Here is a 13,492-nt window from a genome sequence, read left to right as displayed (position 1 = left end):
TCATAACTGCAGCACTGAGCAAAATATCCACACCTGCCATCTGGGGAGGAGGAAGAGGGGGATCCTCAGGTGGGTCTGGGTTCCTGTGATGCAGACAGTGAGAATCATAACCCATTATCAGCCTCAGACAACCTGTGACTCAACCTGTTATGTCTCACCAGCAGAGCTACAGCTGGGATGATGAGGATGAGGATGGAACTAAGGGCAGTGTGAGGGTGGGGGGGTACCACTCTCTGGGCTGCCTACAAATATGAAAAGACAGAGAAAGAAGGAGAAGCCACAGCCTGAATATATTCTCAATATTCCGTCTTTCCCCATCTCTTTTCAGCCCTTAGCTAAGGCTAATTATGTCTGTCAGCTTCCCTGCAGGAAATTATCACCTCTAATAATTTGCTCTTTGCTCCCTGGCAATTCCCATCTTCATGCCTGCCAGATCTCCCACCCTGCATGTGCCTGCATCTTTGGGTTAGGCAGACTTTTGTGTCAGTTCTAGTGACACTCATTCAGCAGATGCTTTAATACCAGTAGTCTCAGAGTTCCTTCTACCTTTCCTCCTGCCAAAGCACCGCCTGCAACCTTTCCTCAGTCCTGTTATTTTCTTCTATATTTAACAAGCCTAAGACAGCAGTCAGGAGAAATATTAATGAACATGCCTTTCTATTATTTTTAGCTACAGTTAAAAAGCTTAACAACCTCCGTGCTATGACACAAACTTACTTTGCAACTTCTTCCAAGGCTTGGTTCAGTGTTTGCTGAAAAGCAGAGATTTCTTCCATGTTTCCCAGCAATGCTGTGATGTCCCCAGTGCTGAGCCTACAAGAGCCACATCACCAGTCACCATCAAAGAGAAGTTGCTCTCAGGAGCACCCCATTTTTATTTGTCAGCAGACCTTCCAAAAAGACACAAAAATTTCTCCTTCCCCAGATACAGCATCGGACAGAACACAAAATTCATGGTCTATGAGCTACAGACCACAGTCTCCGAGAGAAGGAGTCTGCTGCCAAGGATTATCGTAATTGGATTTAAATCACTTAATCCCACTAATCTTCTCAGATCTTTAGCTGTCTAATAGACACAGACAGATGGGATTGCAGCCAGAGCTGGGGAAGGAGGTGTGTGCACAGACAGAGAGTTTTGTCTTCAGGGATTCATGCCATGGGTTTCCCTATGGGAGGAAGGTCCAACAGGTAGGGGCTTCTTTGCTCCTTGAGTGAGGTTGGGTGTTTCCAAAGCTAATGTGCCTGCTTCTGTCATCCTAAGAGTCATAACACTCTCATTTAGGCCTGCAAGGCTGAGAGCACAAAAATTTTCCCACATGAAGATTTTGGGAAGGGAGAAGTGACTGAAATAGAGAAGCCTTAGAATATGACTCTCCCATCTCTCCTGACTGGACAATGTCTAAACACGTGCCCTCTGTCCATGACACCTCAAGGCTCCCACAGTGTTCTCTCCATCACAGATGCCCTTTTATCTTACTTATCACAAGACTGGAGGGGTCTTAAGTAAGTTCCCAGGAGTGACTGTAGTTCCTTTGCATAATCTCGTTCTGTTTCCAGAATATTTTGCAACACCTAGGGTGAGAGACAGAGCTCTGAGAAGATCTTTGTACAAGCAACCTAGTCAAAAGAACATGAGACATCAGCTTCCAAGTCTGGCAAAGCATGGAAGTGTATCTTAAGTCCAGAAATTACATTTCTTAATGCAGAACCCAGAACACTCAGGGAAGTCCTGGTGGCCAAATATTGAGATTTTACTTTGCAAACTTGGGGAGGCCTGGAACGCAGGCGTTAAAGGCTGCACCAAGGATGGCTTCTGTGGCAGATCAAGCAGGGCACACTTCATTTGCCACTTCAGGGATGTAATGATCTGGATTTGGTCCTGCTAATCCATCTCAGCAGCTGGTTTGTCTCTGGCTGCACAGCAGACAGTGCCTGCACACTCCCAGTCAGCACTCCAGTTTCTTAGTGTTGATAAGCTCTGGAGACAGTGGAGGTGGTTTCCAGCTCCCTGGACATACTGCTTCTGCTTTGCTTTGCTTGATATATATTTAGACATACTGAGGAGCAGGATTCAGCTCCAGCACTGAGAGCCAGGGATGCTCACACGAGGCATCTTCACTCCCTTACACCACAGCCTTGACACAGGGGGCTGTGCTAGCTGCCCCTACTTTACCAGATCTCCTTGCTTCGGCAGCAATATGTAAAGGAGGGGATGCTTTCCTACCCCTTCTGCAGCAGCAATTCATGGCCTGGCAGGCTGCTCCAAAGCCAAGCCCAGTTACAAAGCCAGGCCATGAGCTGTGGCAGCTGCCCGTTCTCTGAGGGCTGCAGCTGCTGGCAGAAGCCTAGGACAGGCACCATGGGGTGTAACATCCCCAGCCAAACTCAAGAAAGGGGCCAGAGCCCTGATTTTGCTTGCTTACCCCATGACATTATCTCCCTATCTTTATCAACAGGAAATACTGTTTTCCCTTTTCCCCTGGCATTGATCTGAAAGCTGCCACCTCTCCTTAATTATCTCAGTTGTCTACTTCAAGTCTCTACTTTTGACACCTTGCAGCCACTTCCATTTGTGGTTTATTGTCTCAATGGCCTTGAATCAAGGGAATGGAAACAGCTGCATTTGAACACAGAGTCACATCCCCAGTTGTTGAAATTGCATCAATGATTTTTAAGGGAAGGAGCTACTTCAGAAGATTAATAACATGGTACTTATTAAAATGTATGATCAGCACTTTAAAACTTACCACAGGGTAATAATTCTTTGTCATCTGAGTGTTTTCTAGCCCTTTCAATGCTTTGGGAGAGAGTGGTTTATCTGTACAAAAAAAAACATGAATAAATTACAGTGCACAGCTCTCATTATTCCATCAGGAAAAGACACTGCTGCATTATGTCCAGCAAATATAACTTCACCCCTCTGACCACAAAATTTCAATTGCAGGGTTTGTTTCCCTGTTTCAAAAAAAAACTAGGATAAAACCAGTGGCATGCACAACACTGACAGTGGCCAAGCAAGTCACACCAGAAGCTTTGTGCAGCCTCTGCCCAACCAACGTCCAGGTTTGCTCCAAAATCCCTGGCAGCAGCCCAGTATCTGTCAATGTTTGGAACTATAGTGTTGCTTCACCTGGCCCACTAAATTTGGTTTTAAAACTGGGTGTCTGTCAGAAATGACAGGTACTATCTTTCTTAGCAGGTGATTCACAAGGCATTTGAAACCAACCCCAATGCTGACCTCCTATCCCCACAGTCACTTGTGATGCAAAATCCTTCTCTGAATGAAGGTAGATTTAAATGAAAAGCTCACAAAACCCTGGAAATCAATTCTCATTCTGCATTTGATAAATCCCTGTGGATGCCTCCAGCTCTTTACATATGCGTGCACACACAAACACACACACATGGACAAATCCCTGCTCCAATTTTCTCTCCCTAGAGAAGCCCCTTCCCTTCCAGCAGCATGGCCTTCCCAGCAACGCCATGCTCCCTCTGGACTGGGACAGGCAGGCAGTGCAAGGCTGCCCCAGCCCTGGCCACGCTGCACAGACTGAAACAGCTCTGTGCCATGTGCAGCAGCCAGGCTCTCCTGGCTCCTGCAATTGCTCACACAAGGCAATTACTTGCACACCGATAGCAGGGGAGAAACTTGAAATTGATACATTTATTCTCTTTATGTACTGTCTAAAGATCACCCTTGTGCTTCCTGTCACTTCCAGCTAAAGGCTCAGAAGAGCTCAGCTCCACAGTTATTTCACAGAATCACAGAGTATTTCTACCCAAAGGGCACACCTAGGACACAGCAGAGGTATGGACACTGCTGAAAAACAAGTAACTCCATTCAGAGCGTGTCTGAAGTCTTACACTGTGGAGGTGGGAAAAGCAGCTCCCTGCCGGCTGCAGCTCCAGCAGCATTCCTGGGGCAGGGAGGCTTTACTGATGGTCCCTCACTCCTCACTTGCAATACAGACACATCTCCTGAGCACGCACACACCAGGGCAATGAACCCTCCTGCCACATGAAATGGTGCTGAGAGAGGATCTGGAGGGAAAAGCTCTGCAGACAGAAAAATCTCATGGGCTCTTCCATCAGGACCCATGGGAGACTGGCCCTTAACTTCAGTGAGGCATTGTCACGTCACGCAGCTCCCATCTGATTTTCCCTTTAGGACTCAAGTTTGCTCTCCTTTGTTTAAAACATCTCTCTTCTCCCCTCACTGAGTAAATCAGTGATTCCTGAGTTGTGCCAGACAAGCCTTCAATCCCTGCTACAAATTCCTGCTCCAGCTCAGACATCATTTCCCAGAGGGAAACAGTGGGAGATGAGATGATTTTTTTCATTTAGAATCAAATAAAAACTGACCTAATTCTGAGCACTATATTGTGAATTTTTTTCCCCTCCTTTGCTTTATTTTTGCAAGAGTAGAAGAAAGGATGTCTAACAGGGGCTGCACATGTTGCAGCTACTTTGCAGACCCCTGCTGGCATCTCAGTGTTTGAGGCCAGAGCAGATCCTGAGCCACAGAACCAGCACCAAGAACACAATTGGTCTCTGTCTATGGTAAGTGCTCAAGGCGCACTAAGGAGTTAAGTTGCATTTTGCAAAAAAACAGTTTAATTTCACACAAAGGCCTGGACAGGGGTGAGCTGTTTGAATGGATGTGTAATGCCACAGGGCAGCTGGGCAGGGGCTTCACATCATCACCACCCTACGTCTGGGTACAAACACATCACAGAAAATGTTAAGGACACTCAAGACAAAGCTCAATAAAGGCAGATGTCATCAGACAGTTCATCCCCTCTCTCTTCCTTTCTCAACATTGCAGCAGAAGCATCTGGGGAAAAAAGTACTCAGTGAAATCAACCATCACTATTGGACCAAAACATTGACAATGCCCTGTGGCCATGCAGTTTTTATCGGATTCCACATTGTGACGGTGAGCATCCATTCCACTGATGCCTGAAAAGCCAGGATCAAACACAAATACATTGCCTGACCAAGGTCTCTAACAAGAAGTTACTTCTGAGCTCAGGCACTGACAGCTCTCCAGGACAAAGGGGACCCACATCCATCTCTGTCCTCATCCTCTGACAATCTCCCTGCTTACATGCTGCTGGGGCTCGGGGGAAGCAAGGGAAACGCACAATGTAGTGGGAAGAAGGTGAAGCAGCTCTCAAGCAATTCATCCGAAACACTGCACTTTACCCTTCCGTTCATCCTTCCATTAGCCCAGCTGCCTGAAGTACACAAACAGACCTTAATAAATAGCAGCAATTTCCCAAAGGCATGAGGGTCCTCACTGCATTATGCCACTGTCATTCAATCAGCCCTTGAAAGCAATTTGCTTACCAGTAGATTTGATTTCTCTGACGTAGTTGCTTGGGAACCAGCCTGTTTTTCCATTCAAGGTGCCTTCCCACCAGCCCCCTTCTTCAACTCGAGTGACATAAATAATGTCTCCTTTGTTAACAGAGAGTTCATCCTCATTGGTCTGCTTAAAATTGAACCTGGCCTTTACCACCAGCTGGTGACTGCCATTCTCGGTCATCTCCTAAGGAAAGAAACGTGGAAAAACATCAGTAAATAGTCAAAAAAACCAGAAACAACTAGGACAAGCCATTGTTCTTCTCTGTTGTGACAGCTGTTTTCTCAGTATTGCTCTGTATAACAACCAATAATATGTTGCTGCTGTGTAAACACTGCCTTCAGAGGACCACAAGGTCCCTCCCAAGCATTAATTTAGTTTTCCAGATAAGAATCACTCTTCTCATGTCACACAGAGAAACATTGCAGTTTGGAGAAGCTGTAGGACTCTCTCCAACTGAGACAGCAAACCCATGATGGAGATCAGGGGAGAACAACCTCTGGTGCTGACCCAGAGGCACCAATCACAGCCTCCCCCCAAGGCCACCAAACCCACGATTACACGTTAAATAAAGGGTACCACAGGCTTGGACTGCCTCCGTAACACCCTGGCTGACTGGGAAGCTGTGCTGTTGGAGTCACTCTGGGGCTCTCCAGCCGTGGAGTTAAGAGAGGACAGATGTGAACATGGCCCTTTTGACAGCTGATCTGGGGAAACAAAACAACATCTGAGTTTTACTCAGCTGTCCGCCATTCCTCCACATCACAGCAAAGCAAAGAGCCTGTAAAGAGAACAGGAACAGGTCACAACAGTTCAAAGAGCATCTATGAGAGCAAGACAGCAAGTGCATGGCATTTGCAGCATGGGTACTCCCAGTCAGCAGTGAGGGTGGTTTTCTGGGCTGGGATAACCCTTCCATCATGGAAGAAGTTGAATTGCATCTCAAGGCACTCCTAGGTTGTGCCAGCTCTGCAGCCACACATCCAACTGCAGTATTTCTTTGAAATCCCCCTTAAAACTGTAGAAAAGTAGAATAGTACTCAGTACTATGATTTCCCACTGGAGGTGTTTCTGGGATCAAAGTAAGTACTGTTGAAGGTGTGTCAAAGTTTAGCTCTCCAGTGAGTGCTCTTAGGTCACCTCTGCAGCTGCAGTGTGGGCTATCCACACTGAGCAGGGAGGAATGCTGAACAGCTGGTCAACACAATTGCTCCTCTATTTAGAGGAGTCCTTCTGGGTTCATTATCCAGCTGAAAGAGGCTAGGCACTATTTTGATTGCTGTTCATGGACTGTTGCCATCAGTCATGTGAAAGAGGGATTCAAGCCATGCCGAGGAAGGACAGGAGTGTCATCCCCAGGAGATGAACTGCTCATGGAAAGGCTCAGATCATCCCAGCAGCTCCTGGAGCTGCCTCCTTCACACTCAGAGCTCTATGCTTTGCAAACCAGTCTCTAGGCTTGTTTTTCTCCCCACCCGATGCTGGAGGCAATGCTGCTGCTCTGACACATCTGTTTTTGTAATTAGTGATTTGTTTCTATATTAATACCAAAAAAATTGCCAGAGGGTAAAAAGTTTCCTGGTCCTAACTGTGCAGAGACTGAGTCAGTAGCCTTGTTGCTAAGAGCAGTTCCAGCTCTGGCAGAATCTGGCAGTGCCGAGCCCCAGAATCCTGTTGGATGCTGCAGAGGTGTAAAAACATGGGATACAAGCCACCCAGTAATTCCCAGTGTTTCACTGCTACTCTACCGCATACCACACTGTGGGACACCACCCAGATCACCTCCTTTGTGTGTCCCATGGTGCTCAAAAGACACAACAGCAGATATCATTTCAGTAAACTGTGAAGGATTTTTAAGATTGGTCTTGTAGCTTCTCTTCAGATTTTAGGACCTTTCTGCATTCCAGTGTTGCAGTTTTCCACCTGCAGTGGGGACCACATGTCTCCATGGACCTCGAAAGCAGAACAGAGCAGTCTGCAGGAATCCCTGTGCTGGGTGTGCAAGTCCGTCGACCGTGTTTGGAATTCTGCCTTAAAAACACTGCAAGAGGAGAGGGTGATGCAGCCATAAAACGTGTGCAGAAATCAGAAAAGACAAACTGCAAGGCTGCTTTTCCTCCATTCTCCTCCAGTCTGAATGTCAGCATGGAAAACTCATTCTGAAGGGGAAGTTTGGTAGGAGTTACAGGAACTCAGCTGGGCTTTTATTCTCCTCAGAGGATTTTTATTTCCATAGGAAAATACCTCATCCTTAGATTGGACCTGGAACAACACAAATTGTGAGCTCTTGGGGAAGGGACTTGCTTTGTCTCTCTCCTAACCCTTGCACAGTGGGGACCAGGTCCTTGACTATGGCTGCCAGGTGCTGCTGCCTTACAAAACCCGGCCATGCCATACTCACACACCATCTAGTCAGTCCATGCTCCAGAGATGGACAACATCCATGGTAAACCTTGTGTGCTGTCAGTGGGTCAGTTTTCTCTCTTGTCCTGCTCATTACACAACTGCCCGACAACTGCACGGTGAATTCCCAGCTTTCTGGGCTGTGGAAACTGCAAAACCCCTCCCCATGTAAAAACCATTTGACCAACAGAGTGGGTTTTTCTCTCTGAAGCATCCTGATATTTGAGCAGAGTGGTTTTGGCTGCTCTTGGTGACTCACAGGCCAGGGGTGTGGCTGGCTGCCAGTGTGAGATATTCTTCCCTTGATTCCTTCTGAAAGGGAGGGCATAAATCCTGAGTCCAGACTTCACTTATTCAAGTCATCAGCCACAGTCCCACGGAAATTACTCCATTACTGTGGATTTTATGACTCTCCCTGCCCCTCCCAATCTTCCAAAGCTTTTATAAATATCTGCAGCAACCTAGAAACAAATGTAAAACTGCCTTTGACAGTTTGGCAGGAAAGCGTATCATTTATATCGCATCATGACAGTGTCCTATTTTATGCCTGGTCCAGCACGGAACACTGCTGCCATATGTTGCTTAAACTATGGTTAAAATAGCTGGGTTTTCTGCTCACATTCCTACACTATTTTTGGCAGATGAGCCTTGTCTGATCCAGCACAGCTGGTTTTCCTCCCCTGCCCTCTCTTGCAGACAAAAAACATCGTGATGCTTATTTGATGCTTATCTGTATTGCTGTGTTTTGATGGACAGCTGCTGAACTACAAGTATATCCACTACAAAATGATGCCTCAAGTTATTTACATAGAAAGATCCATGAAGACACAAGGAAGACACAAGGATTGGACTTCAAATGGATGCTCAGAAATACATTCCCACAACCTTTCCTTAGCTGACACCTACTTCCCCCTGCCTCCACCCAGGGTGTTGGGATGCAGCAGTGCTGCGGGTGTTGGGATGTGCAGGCATGTCAGAGCCTTGGTGACAGCAGCAACTGCAGTAGCTGGTACCAGGCTTACCCCGATGCTCTGCTCAGCCTGTGGCCCCTGGCAAAATAGACAAACCGGACCATCTGCAGTGGCAGTTTGTAGGACACAGGCTCCTCAGGAATTTGACTAAGCAACCAAAAAGTAAATGTTTGAGACATATATTTATTTTACCCTGTACTTTTCCCAAGGGTGCTCTCTGCCTGAGCAGCTAATTATATGCAGGCATTGCGCTTTTTACCATTTAAACACAGAAAGCATATGTTCAAACAGATGTTTGCCATGAAACCAAGAGGATCCCAGCTTCTCTACAGCCCCGTCAGTAAAATATGACAGGAACTACTCCCCAGCAAAGCCCTGTCCCGTGCTGAGCTGGCACATGAGTGGCTGCAAGTATGGAGCTGGGGCTATAAATAAAGGGACAGATGTGAAAATGGCATTGCAGCCTTGCCACCCTGCCAGCACACACCCCATCACACCCCTCCAGTTCAGCAACAGGCAAGGACAGAGGCAAGAGAGTTTCTCTCTCCTTTTGCTTTCAGATTAATGAAGCAAATATCAATCATAGCAGCATTTGCAGAGGCTGCTCCCAGTCAAGTTAACCTACATTATATATCCCCCATCACAGTGAACTGCAAGAGCTTCTACACAGGGTCAGCGGGTGCTGTTGGTAACTGAGGAGGCGCTGAGGCCGCACTCCCATTCCCAAACTTCTACAGAGTGAGCTGCCAGCAGAGCTGAGTCCTGGCTGCAGAACAGCATCCTCAGAACCTGAACTTCTTCAGAGCAGCATTATACACACAGACACACGCACACATATGTATGTACAAATCATAGGGGGTAGGAGGAGGTTTACAAATACATTCTATTATTATTATACATTATATATTATTATTAGACATATATTATTATATATGTTGATGTATGATATATGCACAATAAATAACACACCAGTTTATATAATATATAGGCATAATGCAATAAGCTAAAAGAAAAGCCTTCCCATGAGAGGAAAGTAATGAGTTTTCATTTTGAAATTCCCTCCTTTAAACCATCTCAAATGTAACCTGCAAGTGGGAAATGGAACTCTTCTCCTGCTGGACTTTGGTGGGTGTGCAGGAGTCTGTCCTAACATACCTCTATGACAAGAAGCTGTGAACTCTTCCCAGCACCAGGCAGACCTGCTCCTCATCATCTCAGAAAAGAGACTCTAATCCCCTCATCCCTCCCAGAGCACCACTGTGCCATCATCCCCATCCCCGCTGAACTTCTCCTTTCACAGACTATGCTACTGAATATAATTTTAAAGCAATCTGTAGGGAACAGCTACATGTCTGGGATGGAATCAGGATAAGGTGATTTGTTTTGCTTCAGCAGCCTACTCCTGCTCCCAGGGATACAGGACAAGCCATCAGCTTGCTTCTCAGATCCAGGAGGCTACTCCACAGAGCCAGGGAGAGGAGAGAGAGAAAACATCAATACAATCGACTGAGCAGCTAGCAACAACATTTATTTTGACATTCAGGAAAGGTATTATGCAGATGAAGCTGTTTTTCTCTTCAGCTTTAAAACACTACTCTTTTAAAATCTGATATTTGCATTTTGGGAGGTGCATGTTCATTTACATTGAGGATCACTTATGCTGACCTACTTTGAGGCCCCTTAATGCTTAATGCTCAAAACTGAGCAGAGGTCCCTCAGTGTAAAGTGATAATTGAGCTCTGCAGAGTTCATACAGCAACTCTGAAACATCACATTTTAACCCAGAGTTGGCAGAAGCCTGAAATGTCAATCCCGCCATCGGTGCTAGCAGCACAATTTGACAAACCTCCAGAAATCACCATAAAGTAGGAATTAACAAAAATTAAAAACCAGCCCTTCATACACACAAGAAATAGTTTGAAAGGACAACAGAAGAACCCCTTTTTTCTTACCTTCAGTAGCCTTATTTACAGCTGTTAATGTGCTCAGGACCTTGGAGAACTGATCTCCAGTGTACAAATCATGTGGATCAAACACCTGTGAAAGATGAACTCAGTCAGTCGAGCCCAAAACATCCCACACTGGCTGCTGGAGCCGCCCATGGTGCTGGAGGGTGACAGTGGTGATTGGGCAGCCCCTGTGTCTCTACAGGGAAAGGGTGATCATTCAGGGCTGACAAGTTCCATTTCCTTTACAGCCAGAGAATTCCTGGGGCACCACTGGCAGGCAGCGTGGGAATAGCAGGGGAGCCCAGAAGCATTTGGAGTGTAAGGCTGGGAACAGGGAAGGAATCAGTGCTGTCTGCAGAGCAGAGACTCCTCTGAAAATCACCAAGAAGGTTATTGCTGGCCTTGAGGGAAAGAAAGATTTTGTTGCTATTTTTGTTATCAAGAGCTGAAGAGATTGAGGCTGTACGTACAGATCTATGTATAAACACACACATATTTTCCACAGCAGAATTAACACACATGGAATTTTCTGCTATTGCAATATATAGTTTATTTACACTTTTTTACAGGAAGACAAAGCCAGTTATCTTATATAAAAAAAATTCACCCTAAAGAATTTGGTGCTGCTAATCCTCAATGGTGAAACAGAAATACACGGTTAGCAAGGGCTTATTTTCCATGACTAATAACCTGAACCTTGTACTCTTCAGAAATCACCACCAGAACACCGAGGGCAGTTTGAGTTTCCAAAACACTTCAACCCCCTCTAACACCTGAAAAATGCTCTCAACTTCATACAGACTGTACAAATCCTACCATTAATGAAGCAAAGATAAGAGTTACAAAAAGTCCCTCTCGGTGGTATCACCATGGCACCATCTGCTAATGCCCAAATACATGATTTCTTGCAGATCGAGACCACAGATACACAAATCCAATGAACAGGAAAGATGATTTTAACGCTCTCCTGGCAGACACCATCTAATTACAAACACTTCCAACACACTAATGAGTGTATCTTGCTTAATAAGGACACAAGTCTTAATTACCTTTAGGCTAGAACTGCCCTTTAAAACAGCACTTTCTTGCATTCCACACAAAGCTCCTTGAGTACGCTTGGCATATTTCAAATAGGAAGGGGACTGTCCTCTCTCACAGCCCTGGATGCTTGCAGCATCTCCTCCTCTTAAACAGACACACCAGAGCAGCACCAAAGTCCAACACAGACAGTACGAAGGCTGCTCTTTGTTGAGAATATGTTTGCAGATTGACTCAGCTACTCAATACTGGAAGACATGTTCTACCCTGAAGAAATTTAATCCATGCTTAGCATGGGGGCAGTTTGCTGTCATTACAAATATTTAATCCTGTGGCTCCTTAGCTCCAATCGCATCTACTGCTCTGCACATTCCAGGGACATACCCACCTACCTTGGGCTGTTTCTGAGCTGATCTATCACCTGCACTCACTTGGGTTTGCTCCTTTGGACCATGCAAATCCCAACCCCTCTGCCAGCTGGAGCATGGAACCAATTTTCCCGCCCTGCAGTTACAGGCAGCGTCATGCAAGCACAGCCTTCAGCCCTGAGCAGCGATGCTCCCATCTCCGTGGAAAGGGAGATGGTAACAGAGAGCCCGGGCGTGCGCTGACCCCGTTGGCAGCTGCTGCAGAATGGGACGTTACAGTTGCACAAGAGGAAAGTCAACAGCCAGGCTGGGCTGTTTGCATGCATCTCTCTGGTGTGTCATTTTTTCATCCATATCCTTTTGCTTCCACTTCAGTAATTCCAGAAAAATAAAGTCCTGCCTTGAATTAACACTTTTTTTTTCCTAAGGAGCAAAGTAGAAAAAATACATCCCAAATCCTTCAATGCAGAGAATAATGCTGTAAGCTCAGAGTCATCAGGCTGACAAAGCCCAGATGAAAATGGTAGGAAGAAAGATATGCAAAAAATTCTAGCACAAAAGCAAGTAATAACATTTAGAACTTCTTCATGGGGAAACTTTCTGGGACAGCTACTGTGGAACAGTGGCTATGTGGGGTCAGCTACTGTAATGTAAATATATTCTGGAGCTTGTTCCAGAATAAATTCCTCATACAAAAAAGTCCTCATTTATGAGCTAAAATTTACTTTTTCCAGCACAATCCATTGATAATTCCATTCATAGCTAAAAGACAAGCTGGAAAATAAATAGAGGCAGAAAAGGCTTTTTCACTTCTAACACCTGGAAGATCGGGTGAATGTAACTAAAACCCCATTTAAATCTACACCTGTCATCTGAGGATCTCCATTAAAACGCTATTCTGACTTCCAGAATCACAGACTGCAGCTCCCCTCGGTAAAACACTCTGGCTGTTTCCGTCAAGCATCGCACCGGGCAAGAGAAGCTCCGCACTGCCGCACCGCCAGCCTCCGCCACAGGCAGCGAGGGGATGAGCAGGAGCCGGTGCTTCGCGACCGGAGCACCGGCTCTTCGGGAAGGACGAGAACAGGAGACCCAAGCCCGGGTGCGGCTAGCAAGTTATCACCACCCAAAATCCCAGTCCCGCGACGGGAAGCACAGAAAAGTTAAGGAAAGCCGGGCTGCGTTCCGGGTCCGAGCTGTCCACAGCTGGACAGCCCCCAGCTGGGTGCCAAGCCCGAAGCCCGGCGCGGCCGCGACCCCTCCACACCCGAGGACAGGGGCAAGAGCCGCCCGCCGCCCAGCGATGCGGCGCTTCGGGCGCTCGCTGACCCGGCTGCTCCCACTGGACCTGCCTCTGCCTCCAGCGGGAGCGGCGGTGCGGCCGCAGCTCCGCCAGCA

At 46.6% G+C, this 13,492-nt stretch overlaps 1 protein-coding gene across 4 annotated transcripts in view; it reads right to left on the bottom strand.

Annotated features, from left to right (window-relative positions):
• Positions 1-13,492, bottom strand: part of ARHGEF6 (Rac/Cdc42 guanine nucleotide exchange factor 6) — a 37,482-nt gene that overhangs the window by 19,014 nt on the left and 4,976 nt on the right. For 2 of the 4 annotated variants that reach the window (XM_066559377.1, XM_066559376.1), the window contains exons 2-7: positions 10,692-10,776; positions 5,945-6,072; positions 5,350-5,551; positions 2,748-2,818; positions 1,478-1,572; positions 718-813 (exon numbers count right to left, since the gene is read on the bottom strand). In XM_066559377.1, coding sequence (XP_066415474.1) covers positions 718-813; positions 1,478-1,572; positions 2,748-2,818; positions 5,350-5,548 — 461 coding nt within the window. In that variant the 5' untranslated portion in view covers positions 5,549-5,551; positions 5,945-6,072; positions 10,692-10,776. Of the gene's footprint in view, positions 1-717; positions 814-1,477; positions 1,573-2,747; positions 2,819-5,349; positions 5,552-5,944; positions 6,073-10,691; positions 10,777-13,492 lie in introns of those variants that run through there. The other 2 variants (XM_066559374.1, XM_066559375.1) reach the window with 1 other exon arrangement.

This window comes from Molothrus aeneus, chromosome 14 (genome assembly GCF_037042795.1).
Source record: "Molothrus aeneus isolate 106 chromosome 14, BPBGC_Maene_1.0, whole genome shotgun sequence".
NCBI lineage: Eukaryota > Metazoa > Chordata > Aves > Passeriformes > Icteridae > Molothrus > Molothrus aeneus.
The sequence above is the reverse complement of the archived record's forward strand: the minus strand, read 5'-3'. Positions and strand labels throughout refer to the sequence as shown.